Source organism: Poecilia mexicana, unplaced genomic scaffold (genome assembly GCF_051168715.1).
Source record: "Poecilia mexicana isolate PSO_F unplaced genomic scaffold, ASM5116871v1 ptg000096l_RagTag, whole genome shotgun sequence".
In the NCBI taxonomy this organism is placed as follows: Eukaryota; Metazoa; Chordata; class Actinopteri; order Cyprinodontiformes; family Poeciliidae; genus Poecilia; species Poecilia mexicana.
Genome location: NW_028263434.1, coordinates 16,633 through 37,500, shown reverse-complemented (window position 1 = coordinate 37,500; position 20,868 = coordinate 16,633). Strand labels below are relative to the sequence as shown.

The following is a 20,868-nucleotide window of genomic DNA, read 5'->3' as shown; positions in this document are numbered from 1 at the left end:
ACTGTCTGTTTCTCTCCCCGGAGCAAAGCCTGGATGTGGGTAAGTGTTCTGGGTGTGCCTGCCTGCAGCTCCAGGCCTGGTTCTCTGCCTGGAGGTCAAGGCCTTTAGCTCCAGGCCTGGTTCTCTGCCTGGAGGTCAGGGCCTGCAGCTCCAGGCCTGGTTCTCTGCCTGGAGGTCAAGGCCTGCAGCTCCAGGCCTGGTTCTCTGCCTGGAGGTCAGGGCCTGCAGCTCCAGGCCTGGTTCTCTGCCTGGAGGTCAAGGCCTGCAGCTCCAGGCCTGGTTCTCTTCCTGGAGGTCAAGGCCTGCAGCTCCAGGCCTGGTTCTCTGCCTGGAGGTCAAGGCCTGCAGCTCCAGGCCTGGTTCTCTGCCTGGAGGTCAGGGCCTGCAGCTCCAGGCCTGGTTCTCTTCCTGGAGGTCAAGGCCTGCAGCTCCAGGCCTGGTTCTCTGCCTGGAGGTCAAGGCCTGCAGCTCCAGGCCTGGTTCTCTGCCTGGAGGTCAAGGCCTTTAGCTCCAGGCCTGGTTCTCTGCCTGGAGGTCAGGGCCTGCAGCTCCAGGCCTGGTTCTCTGCCTGGAGGTCAAGGCCTGCAGCTCCAGGCCTGGTTCTCTGCCTGGAGGTCAGGGCCTTTAGCTCCAGGCCTGGTTCTCTGCCTGGAGGTCAAGGCCTGCAGCTCCAGGCCTGGTTCTCTGCCTGGAGGTCAAGGCCTGCAGCTCCAGGCCTGGTTCTCTTCCTGGAGGTCAAGGCCTGCAGCTCCAGGCCTGGTTCTCTGCCTGGAGGTCAAGGCCTGCAGCTCCAGGCCTGGTTCTCTGCCTGGAGGTCAAGGCCTGCAGCTCCAGGCCTGGTTCTCTGCCTGGAGGTCAGGGCCTGCAGCTCCAGGCCTGGTTCTCTGCCTGGAGGTCAGGGCCTGCAGCTCCAGGCCTGGTTCTCTGCCTGGAGGTCAAGGCCTGCAGCTCCAGGCCTGGTTCTCTGCCTGGAGGTCAAGGCCTGCAGCTCCAGGCCTGGTTCTCTGCCTGGAGGTCAAGGCCTGCAGCTCCAGGCCTGGTTCTCTGCCTGGAGGTCAAGGCCTGCAGCTCCAGGCCTGGTTCTCTGCCTGGAGGTCAAGGCCTGCAGCTCCAGGCCTGGTTCTCTGCCTGGAGGTCAGGGCCTGCAGCTCCAGGCCTGGTTCTCTTCCTGGAGGTCAAGGCCTGCAGCTCCAGGCCTGGTTCTCTGCCTGGAGGTCAAGGCCTGCAGCTCCAGGCCTGGTTCTCTGCCTGGAGGTCAAGGCCTTTAGCTCCAGGCCTGGTTCTCTGCCTGGAGGTCAGGGCCTGCAGCTCCAGGCCTGGTTCTCTGCCTGGAGGTCAAGGCCTGCAGCTCCAGGCCTGGTTCTCTGCCTGGAGGTCAAGGCCTGCAGCTCCAGGCCTGGTTCTCTGCCTGGAGGTCAAGGCCTGCAGCTCCAGGCCTGGTTCTCTGCCTGGAGGTCAGGGCCTGCAGCTCCAGGCCTGGTTCTCTTCCTGGAGGTCAAGGCCTGCAGCTCCAGGCCTGGTTCTCTGCCTGGAGGTCAAGGCCTGCAGCTCCAGGCCTGGTTCTCTGCCTGGAGGTCAAGGCCTGCAGCTCCATGCCTGGTTCTCTGCCTGGAGGTCAGGGCCTGCAGCTCCAGGCCTGGTTCTCTTCCTGGAGGTCAGGGCCTGCAGCTCCATGCCTGGTTCTCTTCCTGGAGGTCAGGGCCTGCAGCTCCATGCCTGGTTCTCTTCCTGGAGGTCAGGGCCTGCAGCTCCATGCCTGGTTCTCTTCCTGGAGGTCAGGGCCTGCAGCTCCATGCCTGGTTCTCTGCCTGGAGGTCAGGGCCTGCAGCTCCATGCCTGGTTCTCTTCCTGGAGGTCAGGGCCTGCAGCTCCATGCCTGGTTCTCTTCCTGGAGGTCAGGGCCTGCAGCTCCATGCCTGGTTCTCTTCCTGGAGGTCAGGGCCTGCAGCTCCATGCCTGGTTCTCTTCCTGGAGGTCAGGGCCTGCAGCTCCATGCCTGGTTCTCTTCCTGGAGGTCAGGGCCTGGAGCTACCCCAACCTACCCTCCCTCCCCAGCCCAGGTAATTAAAGAGATGCGGTTGTTTCACATTTAACATCTTTATTGAACATTTTTAATTGTTTTCCTCCGTCTCTCTCTCCGAGTCCCCAGGGGTGGTGGAGGAGGCCAGGTCCGAAGAGGAGTCACCTTGCCGGGGGGGGAGTGGTGGGCTGGCTTCCCCGGAGCCTGGAGAGGAAGATTGTGGCGCTGTGGCCCGGTCAAACTTGCTCCGGATGTCCGCCAGTTGTTCCGCCGTGAGCTGGTTGGCGTAGAACCTGTCCGCGGTCCTGGTGTCGTGGCACATCACCCGGGCAAGCTGTCCCCTGACCTCGCTGCTGTGTGCATCCCTTGCCTGAAAAACAGAATAAAAATGTATTAAAAAACCTGGTGGTTTTTTCTTTCCCCCCCCCCCTCCGACCGGAGAAATGTGCTACCCACGTGTGTGGCCACTGCGCTGCGGAAATCAGTCATGGTCGGCCGGCCTGGAAGCCCCATCTCCGTCCAGGCACACTGGGAGAACCGCGTCAGCTTGGCGATCCGCTTCTGGTTGCTGCTGAAGAGGAGGAACCGGCACGGTGGGTTCAGCGTGTTCCGGACGGAGAGCCACCGGACGAACCAGCTGAACTCGGCGTGGGTCAGGAACAGCTGGGCCGCCCCGAAGGCCCTGTTGGTCTTGTGGTTCCTCACCTGAGAAGGGATGAGATGAGATGAGCTCCAGGAGCATGGAGCTCAGTGCGCCTGGTTCTCTGCCCGGAGCTCCATGCCCCTGGTTCTCGTAGATCCACTTACATTGATCACAAAGCCTGGAGATCCTTCCTCAGCATCCTCCATCGCCTCCTGGAGCTCCCCCACAGTCATGTTGGTCAGCACCCCAGGCCGGTGGCCGTAGACAGCAGACAGGTAGCAGGCCAGGTAGCCGTAGAGCCTGTGGCGGAGCTGGACGTTCGAGGGTGCCGCCTCCAGCTTCCCGAGGAGCACAGGGATGGTGGCCGTGGCCAGGCTCTTGCACCTCCGCAGCTGCTTCCTGCTGATGGACCTCTTGGCCTTGGAGCGCTTCACGGAGATCTGGTGGAGGGTTACCTCGGTCACGATCTGCTGGAGGTCCGCTCTGACCGCCCTGCTCACCCCCCTGATCTGTCTCTTGGTCAGCCTGCAGCCCCTCGGCGGGGTCTCGGAGAAGTAGTCCATGAACTGCGAGAAGTTCACCAGGTAGACCTTGACTGTTGTTATGGCTCTCCTCCTGTCCTTCAGGGCTTGTGGGAAGGCGTGGATCTTCTCCAGGTCATGCATGAACGCCCAGGTGGCGTTGAGAGGTTTCCCCCGGGCCACGAAGGAGAGAAGGCTCCGGATCCGGCCCAGCTTGGAGCGCGCGTTCATGCAGTGCTGCGGGGTGGGCAGGGCCCCACGGAGGTGCGTGTGGTACTCCTCCAAGTAGCTCTCCACGGCAGCGGGGAACACTAGCGGTGCGAAGGGGAGCAGGGCAAGCCCTCGGACCGCCCTGGTGCTGCTGGAGCCGGCCGGAGGGTCAGAGTCGCTCGTCTCCGCCTCTGGCCGCGTCCCGGCAGGGGCAGGAGAGCCAGCGTTGGAAGCAGGACCAGGAGGGGGAGAGCCGGGGTCGGAACCAGGACCACCAGGACCAGGAGGAGGAGGAGGAGGAGGGCTGGCCGTGGAGCCAGGAGGAGGAGGAGGAGAAGAGGCGTTGGAACCAGGGGGCGGCGATGCGGGCAGAGAACCAGGTCTGTGGGAGCGAGGCGGAGAATCCCTACCGGAAAGAGGCTCCAGGGCGGTCCCCGGAGAAGAGGAGGACACGTCTCCGTCCTCCCCAGGAGAGTCTGGGGCTGGTTGCTGCTGGTCCGGCAGGTCCAGCTCGGAAGCCAGCCGTGGCGTGGGCTCCGTGGACCTCAGTACGGAGAGAGCGTGGATGGTGGCCCTCCAGTGAAGGCTGCGGAGGTGCCCCCTTATCGTCTCGACCTCCAGCTCCCCGTGACCGGCGGAGAGGTGGCGGTCGACCCTGGGACCTCTGTAGGTGCAGCCCCGGACAGGGCAGTCCATTCCCCGGACGTTGACTCGCCCGTGGGCAAAAGCCAGCAGGATTTTCCGCTCCGCCTGGTTCAAAACGCGGTGAACTCGCTCTAAATGCTTCGGCAGCTGGGCAAACTTACTGCGGCAGATGGGGCAGCGTCTGTAGGGTCGATGGTTTGGCATCTGGAAGCTTCCCCGGTGCTCAAAACCTCCAGCAGAAGCGTCTCTGTCCGGCTGCCGGGGCTGGAATGAGCAGGTGCAGCCTATTGAGGCCAATTAGCTGCAGGGGAACGGCGGGGCGCAGCAGGTGCAGCCTATTGAGGCCAATTGGCGGGGCGCAGCCGGTGCCCTCCGGCTAATCAGCGCCCTGGCAGCGTCAGCGGAGGCAGGGCAGCGCTCACGTACGCCCTGGCAGCGTCAGCGGAGGCAGGGCAGCGCTCACGTACGCCCTGGCAGCGTCAGCGGAGGCAGGGCAGCGCTCACGTACGCCCTGGCAGCGTCAGCGGAGGCAGGGCAGCGCTCACGTACGCCCTGGCAGCGTCAGCGGAGGCAGGGCAGCGCTCACGTACGCCCTGGCAGCGTCAGCGGAGGCAGGGCAGCGCTCACGTACGCCCTGGCAGCGTCAGCGGAGGCAGGGCAGCGCTCACGTACGCCCTGGCAGCGTCAGCGGAGGCAGGGCAGCGCTCACGTACGCCCTGGCAGCGTCAGCGGAGGCAGGGCAGCGCTCACGTACGCCCTGGCAGCGTCAGCGGAGGCAGGGCAGCGCTCACGTACGCCCTGGCAGCGTCAGCGGAGGCAGGGCAGCGCTCACGTACGCCCTGGCAGCGTCAGCGGAGGCAGGGCAGCGCTCACGTACGCCCTGGCAGCGTCAGCGGAGGCAGGGCAGCGCCAACCGCGGACATTGGCCGTTCGCCATAGGAAGGGTTAGGGTTAGGGTTAGGGTAAGGGTTAGGGTTAGGGTTAGGGTTAGGGTTAGGGGTTAGGGTTAGGGTAGGGTTAGGGTTAGGGTTAGGGGTAGGGTTAGAGGAATGGATCCCCGATGGCCTAACCTGTCATTGAATATGCTGCGCCATGGCGGTTTCTGCTGCCTAGAGTCTATGACGATCCCCCTGGCCACGGTGCAGCACATGAATGGGGATTTGGGGATCAGTTTTAGCCATTCGGGCGGACCCGCAGTGTCCTCGCAGACACACTCGGGGGAGCTCTTGTATTGGTTTTGGAAGGGTCCTTGTGTTCCACTGTGGAGAGGGTTTCTCTGAGTTCGGGGGTGATGCCGTTTGGGCTCATTCCTGACACGTGGAGTCAGGCGAATGGGGAAAGCGTTTCCAAATGCGGGATGGAGGTCTGGGGGGGTCGGAAGCGATGCGGGGGGGTCACCTTTGCCCTGAGGAAGCACTTTAGCCACATGGGGACATTTGGTTATTTGAAGAAATACGTGTTTGGGGTCGATCCGTGACCCCGTGGGTGTGTGGTTTCAGCCATAAGTCGACATGGTGTGGTGCTGCCCTATGTCTGCGAGGGACGGGGGCAGGGTACAACAGCGCTTTCAGTCCGGCTCTCATTTTCACAGGAATTGTGTACGAGTTCCTCTAGCTGAAGTTTTGTTTTTAACTCTGCCTTGACTTGTTTCCGTCGGCCCTTTGACCGGGCGACGGGATGGAGGTGTGGGTGACATTTGGTTATTTGAAGAAGCACGGGTTGGGGGGTCGATCCGTGACCTCGTGGGTTGACGGTTGCAGCCATAAGTCGACATGGGTCGGTGCTGCCCTATGTCTGGGAGTGTGTCGGGCCCTGAAAAAATCTTTTGGAGCTCGGGTCCGGGGCGGGTGGCCTTTGGGCCGGTGGGGGAGGGTCCCGGGAATAAAAGGGGAGCGCTTTTGCCATCCGGAAGACTTTGGTTAAGGAGCTATAGGGCCGCCACGAGGGAGCCGAAGGTGGTGCTGCCGGATGTCGCGGGCCTGCAGGCCCGAAAGGTCAAGCTCCAGAGGTCACGGGCGGCTAGGAGGGGCCCAGGCGGGCGTCCCGCCGCCCGGCCGCCCTCCGGGCGGTCGGGCGACGGTTCCCCTTTGGTGGGGACCCAGCGGGAGGCGTTACTCTGAAGACAGACCGCGGCGAGAACTACAGGGAACCCCAAGGGATGGTAGGGTCGGGTTCAGGGTCCCCGGAGGTCCCAGAGACGCGGGGTTCGGAGCGTAGGTCGGGCGGGTTCCCGGTTACAAAAGCCCGGGGTCCGTCGGCGCCTGGAGCGGCCCGGTTCTGTAGAACCGGTTTGCCATAAGTCGACATGGGTCGGTGCTGCCCTATGTCTGCAAGTGTTTTGGGCCCTGAAAAAATCTCTTGGAGCTCAGGTCCGGGGCGGGTGGCGTATGGGCCGGTGGGGGAGTGTCCCGGGAATAAAAGGGGAGCGCTTTTGCCATCCGGAAGCCTTTGGTTGAGGAGCTATAGGGCCGCCACAAGGGAGCCGAAGGTGGTGCTGCCGGATGTCGTGGGCCTGCAGGCCCGAAAGGTCAAGCTCCAGAGGTCACGGGCGGCTAGGAGGGGCCCAGGCGGGCGTCCCGCCGCCCGGCCGCCCTCCGGGCGGTCGGGCGACGGTTCCCCCGAGGTAGGGACCCAGCGGGAGGCGTTACTCTGAAGACAGACCGCGGCGAGAACTACAGGGAACCCCAAGGGACGGTAGGGTCGGGTTCGGGGTCCCCGGAGGTCCCAGAGACGCGGGGTTCGGAGCGTAGGTCGGGCGGGTTCCCGGTTACGAAAGCCCGGGGTCCGTCGGCGCCTGGAGCGGCCCGGTTCTGTAGAACCGGTTCGCCATAAGTCGACATGGGTCGGTGCTGCCCTATGTCTGGGAGTGTGTCGGGCCCTGAAAAAATCTCTTGGAGCTCAGGTCCGGGGCGGGTTGCGTTCGGGCCGGTGGGGGAGGGTCCCGGGAATAAAAGGGGATCGCTGTTGCCATCAGGAACCCTTCGGTCGAGGAGCTGTAGGCCTGCCACGAGGGACCCTACGGTGGTGCTGCCGGATGTCTGCGAGTCATACGGAAGCACGAGGTCATGCTGCCAAATGGCCTCGACCTGTCGAGCCGCGGTGCGGTCTGCCTTGGGTGTGAGGGCCTTTTGACCTACGGAATCATAGGGTGATGATCCCAAATGGCTGCCTTACCAGAGGCACGAGCCATAAGGAGACGTCCAGGGGTTCCACCGAATGTCTGAGCCTCTGCCCGGGTCCGGGTTCACCGAGCTGGGGGCGGGTTCCAGCCATTTGCTGGAAGGGTTCAGCCATTCGGTGGAACGGGACTTGTGCCCTCTCTACAAAGTGCCCAGCCATAAGGAGACGTCCAGGTGTTCCACCGAATGTCTGAGCCCCTGCCCGGGTTCCGGTGCCCCGATCCCGGGTAAAGAAGCTCCATAACTCCCCCCCCCGGCGTTCCAGGACGGGGGCCGGCCCGGCGGAGGTGCGGGGACCGTCCCCCGGTTCCGGAGAACCGTGCAGGGGTATTTTTGACAACTTGTAGCGGGGCTGAGAGTGTCCGAATCCCGGGGAGGGTCCAGCCATTTGCTGGAAGGGTTCAGCCATTTGGTGGAACGGGTCTTGTGCCATTTTAAAGTCCCTGGCCATAAGGAGATGCCCATTGTTCCCACCGAATGTCTGAGCCCTGCCATAAGTCGACATGGGTTGGTGCTGCCCTATGTCTGGGAGTGTTTTGGGCCCCTCCAAACTCTTTTGGAGCTCAGGTCGGGGGCGGGTGGCCTTTGGGCCGGTGGGGGAGGGTCCCGGGAATAAAAGGGGAGCGCTTTTGCCATCCGGAAGCCTTCGGTCGAGGAGCTGTAGGCCTGCCACGAGGGACCCTACGGTGGTGCTGCCGGATGTCTGCGAGTCATACGGAAGCACGAGGTCATGCTGCCAAATGGCCTCGACCTGTCGAGCCGCGGTGCGGTCTGCCTTGGGTGTGAGGGCCTTTTGACCTACGGAATCATAGGGTGATGATCCCAAATGGCTGCCTTACCAGAGGCACGAGCCATAAGGAGACGTCCAGGGGTTCCACCGAATGTCTGAGCCCCTGCCCGGGTTCCGGTGCCCCGATCCCGGGTAAAGAAGCTCCATAATTCCCCCCCCCGGTCCTCCAGGACGGGGGCCGGCCCGGCGGAGGTCCTGGGACCGTCCCCCGGTTCCGGAGAACCGTGCAGGGGTATTTTTGACAACTTGTAGCGGGGCTGAGAGTGTCCGAATCCCGGGGAGGGTCCAGCCATTTGCTGGAAGGGTTCAGCCATTCGGTGGAACGGGACTTGTGCCATTTTAAAGTCCCTGGCCATAAGGAGATGCCCAGGGTTCCCACCGAATGTCTGAGCCCTGCCATAAGTCGACATGGGTTGGTGCTGCCCTATGTCTGGGAGTGTGTCGGGCCCCTCAAAACTGTTTTGGAGCTCAGGTCGGGGGCGGGTGGCGTTCGGGCCGGTGGGGGAGGGTCCCGGGAATAAAAGGGGAGCGCTTTTGCCATCCGGAAGCCTTCGGTCGAGGAGCTATAGGCCCGCCACGAGGGATCAGAAGGGGGTGCTGCTGGATGTCTGCGAGTCATACGGAAGCACGAGGTCATGCTGCCAAATGGCCTCGACCTGTCGAGCCGCGGTGCGGTCTGTCTTGGGTGTGAGGGCCTTTTGACATTCGGAATCATAGGGTGATGATCCCAAATGGCTGCCTTACCAGAGGCACGAGCCATAAGGAGACGTCCAGGGGTTCCACCGAATGTCTGAGCCCCTGCCCGGGTTCCGGTGCCCCGATCCCGGGTAAAGAAGCTCCATAACTCCCCCCCCCGGTCCTCCAGGACAGGGGACGGCCCGGCGGAGGTCCTGGGACCGGCCCCCGGTTCCGGAGAACCGTGCAGGGGTATTTTTGACAACTTGTAGCGGGGCTGAGAGTGTCCGAATCCCGGGGAGGGTCCAGCCATTTGCTGGAAGGGTTCAGCCATTTGGTGGAACGGGTCTTGTGCCATATTAAATCTCCCAGCCATAAGGAGACGTCCAGGGGTTCCACCGAATGTCTGAGCCCCTGCCCGGGTTCCGGTGCCCCGATCCCGGGTAAAGAAGCTCCATAATTCCCCCCCCGGTCCTCCAGGACAGGGGCCGGCCCGGCGGAGGTCCTGGGACCGGCCCCCGGTTCCGGAGAACCGTGCAGGGGTATTTTTGACAACTTGTAGCGGGGCTGAGAGTGTCCGAATCCCGGGGAGGGTCCAGCCATTTGCTGGAAGGGTCCAGCCATTCGGTGGAACGGGACTTGTGCCATTTTAAAGTGCCCGGCCATAAGGAGACGCCCATGGTTCCCACCGAATGTCTGAGCCCCTGCCGGGGTCCGGGGAGGGCTTCCGGCCATTTGCTGGAACGGTCCAGCCGTTTGGTGGAACGGGGACTTGACCTAGGGTTATCAGGGGTGGGGTTAGGGTTGAGCTCCCTGGAGGTCCCAGAGCCACGGGGTTTTTTGGCCAGGGTAAGGCGGGGTCCCGGTAACGGAACCCCGGGTACGGAACCTCCTTGAGCGGTCCCGGTTCCGTAGAACCGGATCTGGACATACGGAATCATAGGGTGATGATCCCAAATGGCTACCTTACCAGAGGCACGAGCCATCCATGAGGAGACGTCCCGGGGTTCCACCGAATGTCTGAGCCCCTTTTTCGGGGCTAGGGTTTATCGGGCGCCCGCCCGAACCTCCACGGGTGCTCTGGGCTCGGTTAGTCTTGCGGTCGCATCACCCGAAGCAGAGCATGATTTTTCTCTCGACCCCAACAGGAGGGAAGAGGTGCCAAAGGCGCCCTTCGCTTCTCGCAGGCACTCGTTGCATCCTGTAATTTAGCGGTTCGGGAAAAGGGTGGACTCGGTGGATCCTGTACTTTAGCGGCTCAAGACAAGGGAGGGGGAGAAGGAGAAGCAGAGCGAGCTACGGAGACGGACGTTCTCACATACTCCCTCCCTTTCGCAGCCCCAATCCATTGTAAGCGTGGCACCTTCAACCACAAGACTCCTCGATCCATGCGGGTGACCTTTTGCTCATAGCGCTTATGACGTCGTAGCAAGTAATTTAGACACATAGTAGCACCACGTGGTGCTGCCTTATTTCGGCCATTGAGCAGCACCACGTGGTGCCTCTTTCTGTCAGGAACGGAAAAAGAAGAGGACAGGAGCAGTTACGCTCTTCGCTGTACCACAATCATTGAAATGGAGCTCAAAATCAACCCCTAAACTATCGGAGCCACGTGATTGGCAACATTTTGAGCTAAATCCCCCCCCCCCCCGAAAAAACAAAAACAAAAGCCTCGGTAGCCAAGACCGTTATCGAACCCGGGTCTCCCAGCTGGGGGCCGGTGTTCCTGTACACCTGGCTATCAAGGCAGGTTTGTCTACCACGTTCATAGGACTTGTAACCTCATCTAAAGATTAAAAAAAAACTAAAACACAATAAAAAAACAAGAGGCTTTCTGCAGCCAGCGGGAAGCGAACCCTGGTCTCTGGGGCGGAGACCGGGCGGCTAAACCGCTAAACTACAGGAGCCATGTGGGTTTCCTTGGCTCATAGCGCTTATGACCTCATAGCAAGTGATGTAGACATAGGGGATCATCAGCGTCCGGACGTGCGGAAGCAGGAGGTGGTGCTGCCACATGGCCTTGACCTACGGAATCACGGGGTGGTGCTCCCAAATGGCTGCTGCCTTACCAGATGCACGAGACATAAGGAGGCCCCATTGAAAAGGATGTCCGGATGTCGAGGCTTCCCTATGTCCGAAGCGCCTCCTTATGTCTGCGGTCGGCCAAAAAGATAGAAAAGGCCTGAGCAGCTTGTGGGAATCGTACCCCGGTCGCTGGGGGGGCGCCGCAGCAGATCCACCACAAGACTACTCGAGCCATACGGGTTTCCTTGGCTCATAGCGCTTATGACCTCATAGCAAGTGATGTAGACGTCTGGGATCATCGTCCGGGTCTGGACATGCGGAAGCAGGAGGTGCTGCTGCCAAATTCCTGCCTTACCAGAGGCACGAGACATAAGGAGACGCCCAGGGGCTCCGCCGAATGTCTGGGCCTCTGCCCCGTCCCCGGTAGGGGTTCAGCCATCCGCTGGAAGGGTCCAGCCATTTGGTGGAACGGGACTTGTGCCATTTGAAAGTCCCTGGCCATAAGGAGACGCCCAGGGGTCCCACCGAATGTCTGAGCCCCCGCCCGGGATCCAGTGCCCCGATCCCGGGTAAAGTAGCTCCATATCTCCCCCCTGGTCCTCCAGGACCAGTTCCGGCCCAGCGGAGGTCCTGGGACCGTACCCCGGTTCCGGAGAACCGTGCAGGGGTATTTTTGACAAGTTGTAGCGGGGCTGAGAGTGTCCGAATCCCGGGGAGGGTCCAGCCATTTGCTGGAAGGGTCCAGCCATTCGGCGGAACGGGTCTTGTGCCATTTTAAAGTCCCCATACGAAAAGTCTTTTTGTAGACTAATAGAAATAGGGTGGATGGTTGCCATTGGGGATCATGAGTGAGCGATCCTTTATGTCACCCAAAAAGACAAAAGAGGGTTCCCGGTGCAAGCGGGCCGCGAACCCGGGCGTCCCGGGTGGGAGCGCGGCTATTGGACCACTTTGCGAACCGAGATAAAGACAGGCTGGGCAAAGGAGGGGTTATGAGTGCGGGGGGAGCCGACAGACACTCGAAGGCATGAGGTGCTGCTGCCAGATGGCGTCGGGGGTGACACCGGGGAGCGTGCCCGCGCTTTTTGGCAGCATTCGCCACCGGGAGGCATCCCTGCCGTTCGGGGACGTTAGCCACCGTGCAGCAGGGAGCCATGCGCCCAACCGTCCTGCGCCACCTGGTGTCTGTTGCCCGCAAGTGCCGTTTGAGCCGCCATAAGGCAGCACTCGGAAAAAGTTCAAAGTGTTTTCGAGCTACTTTGCGATTTTCGGGCGGCCGCCGCGCGGCCGCCTTGCTCGCTAAAAATCGGGTCTAGTTGGAACGGAGTTCTCCAGGTCGTGCTCTTTCGGGCGCCCCGGGTCCCGCGGTCCCACGAGGTCCGGTTCGGCCGCTACGATTTTTCAAAGTGGGCCCGAAATGCTCCCGGATGGCTGGTTTTGGGGCCGTTCCTCTAAGTAGGGTTAGGGTTAGGGTTAGGGTTAGGATAGAGGGCTACAGCCAAGTCAGATCAGTCAAAATGAGAATAACTCGTGAAGCGAACGTGCTACGGATGCCGAAGCCAGGTCTGCGGTGGGGTTCGCACGGGTTCCGGACGCGTGTGCCGCGACGGCTTCTTCGCCCGACTCAGGGTTTAGCCTGCGTGGGCCGACGGAGGATCAGTCGGAAACGGGTTAGGCGTTAGGGATCCGTGGGGTTAGGCGTTAGGGATCCGTGGCGTTAGGGCTGTGCCAAATCAGGGAATAGGGAAAAAAAAATCGAGCCTCCCCCCTAGCTTTGACTGAAATCCTGAGAGGTTAGGTTGAGGGAAAATATTGGACGGTAAGGCTTCCAAAAAAAAACAGTGAAACGGTCCATAATAAAAATAAATTAGGTTTGTTTTAGGTTTAGGCACGGAGAGCAAGATTTAAGTTAAAGAAACGGGGAGAAGGCCGTTCAAAGGGGAGAAGATAATTATCGTTTTAAAAAAGGAGTAAAATTACCCATCAATTCAATGTCAGGTGAAAGTCTTTGTGCAGTTCATTTATTCCTCCTCCGGATGGCGCCGGTCGAGCATCGGGTGACATTTGGTTGTGCTGGATCATTTCTGGTGAGGTGAGAAGCGGTTATGCGCACTTCAATTTTTCCGCCACTAGATGGAGTCGGTCGCTGCATTTCAGGCCAAATCAGGGAATAGGAAAGCTTCAGCGTCTTTCCTAACTCACAAGACACTAGGTTAGGATAGAGGACTACAGCCAAGTCAGATCAGTCAAAATGAGAATAACTCGTGAAGCGAACGTGCTACGGATGCCGAAGCCAGGTCTGCGGTGGGGTTCGCACGGGTTCCGGACGCGTGTGCCGCGACGGCTTCTTCGCCCGACTCAGGGTTTAGCCTGCGTGGGCCGACGGAGGATCAGTCGGAAACGGGTTAGGCGTTAGGGATCCGTGGGGTTAGGCGTTAGGGATCCGTGGCGTTAGGGCTGTGCCAAATCAGGGAATAGGGAAAAAAAAATCGAGCCTCCCCCCTAGCTTTGACTGAAATCCTGAGAGGTTAGGTTGAGGGAAAATATTGGACGGTAAGGCTTCCAAAAAAAAACAGTGAAACGGTCCATAATAAAAATAAATTAGGTTTGTTTTAGGTTTAGGCACGGAGAGCAAGATTTAAGTTAAAGAAACGGGGAGAAGGCCGTTCAAAGGGGAGAAGATAATTATCGTTTTAAAAAAGGAGTAAAATTACCCATCAATTCAATGTCAGGTGAAAGTCTTTGTGCAGTTCATTTATTCCTCCTCCGGATGGCGCCGGTGGAGGATCGGGTGACATTTGGTGGCACGGGATCATTTCTGGTGAGGTGAGAAGTGGTTATGCGCACTTCAATTTTTCCGCCACTAGATGGAGTCGGTCGCTGCATTTCAGGCCAAATCAGGGAATAGGAGAAAGCAGGAGCCTCTTCCCTAGCTGGAGCCTCTTCCCTAACCGCTCAGAGCAGGATATAGGAAGAAAACCCAGTTGCTCATTTGAGCACTCGAAATAGCTCCGAAACGGTGAGCCTCAGGCGGGCGAAACTCGGCACAGAGAGTCTGCGGGTGGGGTGCCAGATGCCCGGGAATTCTGACCGGCGTGGCACGTTCCCCCGCCGTCGCTCCCATAGACTCCCATTGATCTGAAAAAGCGCACCGCTCAAAATGAATGGGGAAAGGCAAGGAGCATCGAGGTTGTTGTTTAGGGGTCCCTAATCAGATTGGGGTTAGGTGGAGCGAGGTCAAAGGTCACGAAGCAAACTGTACTTTAAGGGCCTTTTCTAACAAGTTTAGCTGTGACTGAAATCCTGAGAGGTTAGGTTGAGGGAGAATACTGGAAGGTAAGGCTTCCCAAAAAAACTGGAAAACGGTCCATAATAAAAATAAATTAGGTTTGTTTTAGGTTTAGGCACGGAGAGCAAGATTTAAGTTAAAGAAACGGGGAGAAGGCCGTTTAAAGGGGAGAAGATAATTATCGTTTTAAAAAAGGAGTAAAATTACCCATCAATTCAATGTCAGGTGAAAGTCTTTGTGCAGTTCATTTATTCCTCCTCCGGATGGCGCCGGTGGAGGATCGGGTGACATTTGGTTGTGCTGGATCAGTTCTGGTGAGGTGAGAAGTGGTTATGCGCACTTCAATTTTCCGTCCACTAGATGGAGTCAGTAACTGCCATCACATGTGCCAAATCGGGGAATAGGAAAGCTTCAGCGTCTTTCCTAACTCACAAGACACTAGGGTTAGGATAGAGGGCTACAGCCAAGTCAGATCAGTCAAAATGAGAATAACTCGTGAAGCGAACGTGCTACGGATGCCGAAGCCAGGTCTGCGGTGGGGTTCGCACGGGTTCCGGACGCGTGTGCCGCGACGGCTTCTTCGCCCGACTCAGGGTTTAGCCTGCGTGGGCCGACGGAGGATCAGTCGGAAACGGGTTAGGCGTTAGGGATCCGTGGGGTTAGGCGTTAGGGATCCGTGGCGTTAGGGCTGTGCCAAATCAGGGAATAGGGAAAAAAAAATCGAGCCTCCCCCCTAGCTTTGACTGAAATCCTGAGAGGTTAGGTTGAGGGAAAATATTGGACGGTAAGGCTTCCAAAAAAAAACAGTGAAACGGTCCATAATAAAAATAAATTAGGTTTGTTTTAGGTTTAGGCACGGAGAGCAAGATTTAAGTTAAAGAAACGGGGAGAAGGCCGTTCAAAGGGGAGAAGATAATTATCATTTTAAAAAAGGAGTAAAATTACCCATCAGTTAAATGTCAGGTGAAAGTCTTTGTGCAGTTCATTTATTCCTCCTCCGGATGGCGCCGGTCGAGCATCGGGTGACATTTGGTGGCACGGGATCATTTCTGGTGAGGTGAGAAGCGGTTATGCGCACTTCAATTTTTCCGCCACTAGATGGAGTCGGTCGCTGCATTTCAGGCCAAATCAGGGAATAGGAAAGCTTCAGCGTCTTTCCTAACTCACAAGACACTAGGATAGAGGACTACAGCCAAGTCAGATCAGTCAAAATGAGAATAACTCGTGAAGCGAACGTGCTACGGATGCCGAAGCCAGGTCTGCGGTGGGGTTCGCACGGGTTCCGGACGCGTGTGCCGCGACGGCTTCTTCGCCCGACTCAGGGTTTAGCCTGCGTGGGCCGACGGAGGATCAGTCGGAAACGGGTTAGGCGTTAGGGATCCGTGGGGTTAGGCGTTAGGGATCCGTGGCGTTAGGGCTGTGCCAAATCAGGGAATAGGGAAAAAAAAATCGAGCCTCCCCCCTAGCTTTGACTGAAATCCTGAGAGGTTAGGTTGAGGGAAAATATTGGACGGTAAGGCTTCCAAAAAAAAACAGTGAAACGGTCCATAATAAAAATAAATTAGGTTTGTTTTAGGTTTAGGCACGGAGAGCAAGATTTAAGTTAAAGAAACGGGGAGAAGGCCGTTCAAAGGGGAGAAGATAATTATCATTTTAAAAAAGGAGTAAAATTACCGATCAGTTAAATGTCAGGTGAAAGTCTTTGTGCAGTTCATTTATTCCTCCTCCGGATGGCGCCGGTCGAGCATCGGGTGACATTTGGTGGCACGGGATCATTTCTGGTGAGGTGAGAAGTGGTTATGCGCACTTCAATTTTTCCGCCACTAGATGGAGTCGGTCGCTGCATTTCAGGCCAAATCAGGGAATAGGAGAAAGCAGGAGCCTCTTCCCTAGCTGGAGCCTCTTCCCTAACCGCTCAGAGCAGGATATAGGAAGAAAACCCAGTTGCTCATTTGAGCACTCGAAATAGCTCCGAAACGGTGAGCCTCAGGCGGGCGAAACTCGGCACAGAGAGTCTGCGGGTGGGGTGCCAGATGCCCGGGAATTCTGACCGGCGTGGCACGTTCCCCCGCCGTCGCTCCCATAGACTCCCATTGATCTGAAAAAGCGCACCGCTCAAAATGAATGGGGAAAGGCAAGGAGCATCGAGGTTGTTGTTTAGGGGTCCCTAATCAGATTGGGGTTAGGTGGAGCGAGGTCAAAGGTCACGAAGCAAACTGTACTTTAAGGGCCTTTTCTAACAAGTTTAGCTGTGACTGAAATCCTGAGAGGTTAGGTTGAGGGAGAATACTGGAAGGTAAGGCTTCCCAAAAAAACTGGAAAACGGTCCATAATAAAAATAAATTAGGTTTGTTTTAGGTTTAGGCACGGAGAGCAAGATTTAAGTTAAAGAAACGGGGAGAAGGCCGTTTAAAGGGGAGAAGATAATTATCGTTTTAAAAAAGGAGTAAAATTACCCATCAATTCAATGTCAGGTGAAAGTCTTTGTGCAGTTCATTTATTCCTCCTCCGGATGGCGCCGGTGGAGGATCGGGTGACATTTGGTTGTGCTGGATCAGTTCTGGTGAGGTGAGAAGTGGTTATGCGCACTTCAATTTTCCGTCCACTAGATGGAGTCAGTAACTGCCATCACATGTGCCAAATCAGGGAATAGGAAAGCTTCAGCGTCTTTCCTAACTCACAAGACACTAGGATAGAGGGCTACAGCCAAGTCAGATCAGTCAAAATGAGAATAACTCGTGAAGCGAACGTGCTACGGATGCCGAAGCCAGGTCTGCGGTGGGGTTCGCACGGGTTCCGGACGCGTGTGCCGCGACGGCTTCTTCGCCCGACTCAGGGTTTAGCCTGCGTGGGCCGACGGAGGATCAGTCGGAAACGGGTTAGGCGTTAGGGATCCGTGGGGTTAGGCGTTAGGGATCCGTGGCGTTAGGGCTGTGCCAAATCAGGGAATAGGGAAAAAAAAATCGAGCCTCCCCCCTAGCTTTGACTGAAATCCTGAGAGGTTAGGTTGAGGGAGAATACTGGAAGGTAAGGCTTCCCAAAAAAACTGGAAAACGGTCCATAATAAAAATAAATTAGGTTTGTTTTAGGTTTAGGCACGGAGAGCAAGATTTAAGTTAAAGAAACGGGGAGAAGGCCGTTTAAAGGGGAGAAGATAATTATCGTTTTAAAAAAGGAGTAAAATTACCCATCAATTCAATGTCAGGTGAAAGTCTTTGTGCAGTTCATTTATTCCTCCTCCGGATGGCGCCGGTGGAGGATCGGGTGACATTTGGTTGTGCTGGATCAGTTCTGGTGAGGTGAGAAGTGGTTATGCGCACTTCAATTTTCCGTCCACTAGATGGAGTCAGTAACTGCCATCACATGTGCCAAATCAGGGAATAGGAAAGCTTCAGCGTCTTTCCTAACTCACAAGACACTAGGATAGAGGGCTACAGCCAAGTCAGATCAGTCAAAATGAGAATAACTCGTGAAGCGAACGTGCTACGGATGCCGAAGCCAGGTCTGCGGTGGGGTTCGCACGGGTTCCGGACGCGTGTGCCGCGACGGCTTCTTCGCCCGACTCAGGGTTTAGCCTGCGTGGGCCGACGGAGGATCAGTCGGAAACGGGTTAGGCGTTAGGGATCCGTGGGGTTAGGCGTTAGGGATCCGTGGCGTTAGGGCTGTGCCAAATCAGGGAATAGGGAAAAAAAAATCGAGCCTCCCCCCTAGCTTTGACTGAAATCCTGAGAGGTTAGGTTGAGGGAAAATATTGGACGGTAAGGCTTCCAAAAAAAAACAGTGAAATGGTCCATAATAAAAATAAATTAGGTTTGTTTTAGGTTTAGGCACGGAGAGCAAGATTTAAGTTAAAGAAACGGGGAGAAGGCCGTTCAAAGGGGAGAAGATAATTATCATTTTAAAAAAGGAGTAAAATTACCCATCAGTTAAATGTCAGGTGAAAGTCTTTGTGCAGTTCATTTATTCCTCCTCCGGATGGCGCCGGTCGAGCATCGGGTGACATTTGGTGGCACGGGATCATTTCTGGTGAGGGGAAAGGTGAGAAGTGGTTATGCGCACTTCAATTTTTCCGCCACTAGATGGAGTCGGTCGCTGCATTTCAGGCCAAATCAGGGAATAGGAGAAAGCAGGAGCCTCTTCCCTAGCTGGAGCCTCTTCCCTAACCGCTCAGAGCAGGATATAGGAAGAAAACCCAGTTGCTCATTTGAGCACTCGAAATAGCTCCGAAACGGTGAGCCTCAGGCGGGCGAAACTCGGCACAGAGAGTCTGCGGGTGGGGTGCCAGATGCCCGGGAATTCTGACCGGCGTGGCACGTTCCCCCGCCGTCGCTCCCATAGACTCCCATTGATCTGAAAAAGCGCACCGCTCAAAATGAATGGGGAAAGGCAAGGAGCATCGAGGTTGTTGTTTAGGGGTCCCTAATCAGATTGGGGTTAGGTGGAGCGAGGTCAAAGGTCACGAAGCAAACTGTACTTTAAGGGCCTTTTCTAACAAGTTTAGCTGTGACTGAAATCCTGAGAGGTTAGGTTGAGGGAGAATACTGGAAGGTAAGGCTTCCCAAAAAAACTGGAAAACGGTCCATAATAAAAATAAATTAGGTTTGTTTTAGGTTTAGGCACGGAGAGCAAGATTTAAGTTAAAGAAACGGGGAGAAGGCCGTTTAAAGGGGAGAAGATAATTATCGTTTTAAAAAAGGAGTAAAATTACCCATCAATTCAATGTCAGGTGAAAGTCTTTGTGCAGTTCATTTATTCCTCCTCCGGATGGCGCCGGTGGAGGATCGGGTGACATTTGGTTGTGCTGGATCAGTTCTGGTGAGGTGAGAAGTGGTTATGCGCACTTCAATTTTCCGTCCACTAGATGGAGTCGGTAACTGCCATCACATGTGCCAAATCAGGGAATAGGAAAGCTTCAGCGTCTTTCCTAACTCACAAGACACTAGGATAGAGGGCTACAGCCAAGTCAGATCAGTCAAAATGAGAATAACTCGTGAAGCGAACGTGCTACGGATGCCGAAGCCAGGTCTGCGGTGGGGTTCGCACGGGTTCCGGACGCGTGTGCCGCGACGGCTTCTTCGCCCGACTCAGGGTTTAGCCTGCGTGGGCCGACGGAGGATCAGTCGGAAACGGGTTAGGCGTTAGGGATCCGTGGGGTTAGGCGTTAGGGATCCGTGGCGTTAGGGCTGTGCCAAATCAGGGAATAGGGAAAAAAAAATCGAGCCTCCCCCCTAGCTTTGACTGAAATCCTGAGAGGTTAGGTTGAGGGAAAATATTGGACGGTAAGGCTTCCAAAAAAAAACAGTGAAACGGTCCATAATAAAAATAAATTAGGTTTGTTTTAGGTTTAGGCACGGAGAGCAAGATTTAAGTTAAAGAAACGGGGAGAAGGCCGTTCAAAGGGGAGAAGATAATTATCATTTTAAAAAAGGAGTAAAATTACCCATCAGTTAAATGTCAGGTGAAAGTCTTTGTGCAGTTCATTTATTCCTCCTCCGGATGGCGCCGGTCGAGCATCGGGTGACATTTGGTGGCACGGGATCATTTCTGGTGAGGGGAAAGGTGAGAAGTGGTTATGCGCACTTCAATTTTTCCGCCACTAGATGGAGTCGGTCGCTGCATTTCAGGCCAAATCAGGGAATAGGAGAAAGCAGGAGCCTCTTCCCTAGCTGGAGCCTCTTCCCTAACCGCTCAGAGCAGGATATAGGAAGAAAACCCAGTTGCTCATTTGAGCACTCGAAATAGCTCCGAAACGGTGAGCCTCAGGCGGGCGAAACTCGGCACAGAGAGTCTGCGGGTGGGGTGCCAGATGCCCGGGAATTCTGACCGGCGTGGCACGTTCCCCCGCCGTCGCTCCCATAGACTCCCATTGATCTGAAAAAGCGCACCGCTCAAAATGAATGGGGAAAGGCAAGGAGCATCGAGGTTGTTGTTTAGGGGTCCCTAATCAGATTGGGGTTAGGTGGAGCGAGGTCAAAGGTCACGAAGCAAACTGTACTTTAAGGGCCTTTTCTAACAAGTTTAGCTGTGACTGAAATCCTGAGAGGTTAGGTTGAGGGAGAATACTGGAAGGTAAGGCTTCCCAAAAAAACTGGAAAACGGTCCATAATAAAAATAAATTAGGTTTGTTTTAGGTTTAGGCACGGAGAGCAAGATTTAAGTTAAAGAAACGGGGAGAAGGCCGTTTAAAGGGGAGAAGATAATTATCGTTTTAAAAAAGGAGTAAAATTACCCATCAATTCAATGTCAGGTGAAAGTCTTTGTGCAGTTCATTTATTCCTCCTCCGGATGGCGCCGGTGGAGGATCGGGTGACATTTGGTTGTGCTGGATCAGTTCTGGTGAGGTGAGAAGTGGTTATGCGCACTTCAATTTTCCGTCCACTAGATGGAGTCGGTAACTGCCATCACATGTGCCAAATCAGGGAATAGGAAAGCTTCAGCGTCTTTCCTAACTCACAAGACACTAGGATAGAGGGCTACAGCCAAGTCAGATCAGTCAAAATGAGAATAACTCGTGAAGCGAACGTGCTACGGATGCCGAAGCCAGGTCTGCGGTGGGGTTCGCACGGGTTCCGGACGCGTGTGCCGCGACGGCTTCTTCGCCCGACTCAGGGTTTAGCCTGCGTGGGCCGACGGAGGATCAGTCGGAAACGGGTTAGGCGTTAGGGTTAGGGTTAGGGTTAGGGTTAGGGTAGGGTTAGGGTTAGGGTTAGGGTTAGGGTTAGGGTAGGGTTAGGGTTAGGGTTAGGGTTAGGGTTAGGGTTAGGGTTAGGGTTAGGGTTAGGGTTAGGGTTAGGGTTAGGGTTAGGGTTAGGGTTAGGATAGAGGGCTACAGCCAAGTCAGATCAGTCAAAATGAGAATAACTCGTGAAGC

At 56.6% G+C, this 20,868-nt stretch overlaps 1 protein-coding gene across 1 annotated transcript; it reads right to left on the bottom strand.

Moving 5' to 3' along the window:
- Positions 1 to 2,078: 2,078 nt before the first annotated feature.
- Positions 2,079 to 4,496, bottom strand: LOC148152349 (uncharacterized). The gene is made up of 3 exons (XM_088003637.1): positions 2,828 to 4,496; positions 2,477 to 2,725; positions 2,079 to 2,390 (listed from the first exon to the last, which is right to left on the bottom strand). The coding sequence occupies exons 1-3, from the start codon at positions 4,241 to 4,243 to the stop codon at positions 2,112 to 2,114; spliced, it is 1,944 nt and encodes a 647-aa protein (XP_087859763.1). The 5' UTR covers positions 4,244 to 4,496; the 3' UTR covers positions 2,079 to 2,111.
- Between the last annotated feature and the right edge of the window lie 16,372 nt (positions 4,497 to 20,868).

What these genes read in the sequence shown, in the direction of transcription:
- LOC148152349 (XM_088003637.1), bottom strand. Translation starts at nt 4,243, where the DNA reads ATGCCAAACCATCGACCCTACAGACGCTGCCCCATCTGCCGCAGTAAG. An exon ending in CTCCAGGCTTTGTGATCAAT is followed by an intron (nt 2,726 to 2,827) that starts GTAAGTGGATCT and finishes ATCCCTTCTCAG; the next exon opens with GTGAGGAACCACAAGACCAA. An exon ending in GCAGCGCAGTGGCCACACAC is followed by an intron (nt 2,391 to 2,476) that starts GTGGGTAGCACA and finishes TCTGTTTTTCAG; the next exon opens with GCAAGGGATGCACACAGCAG.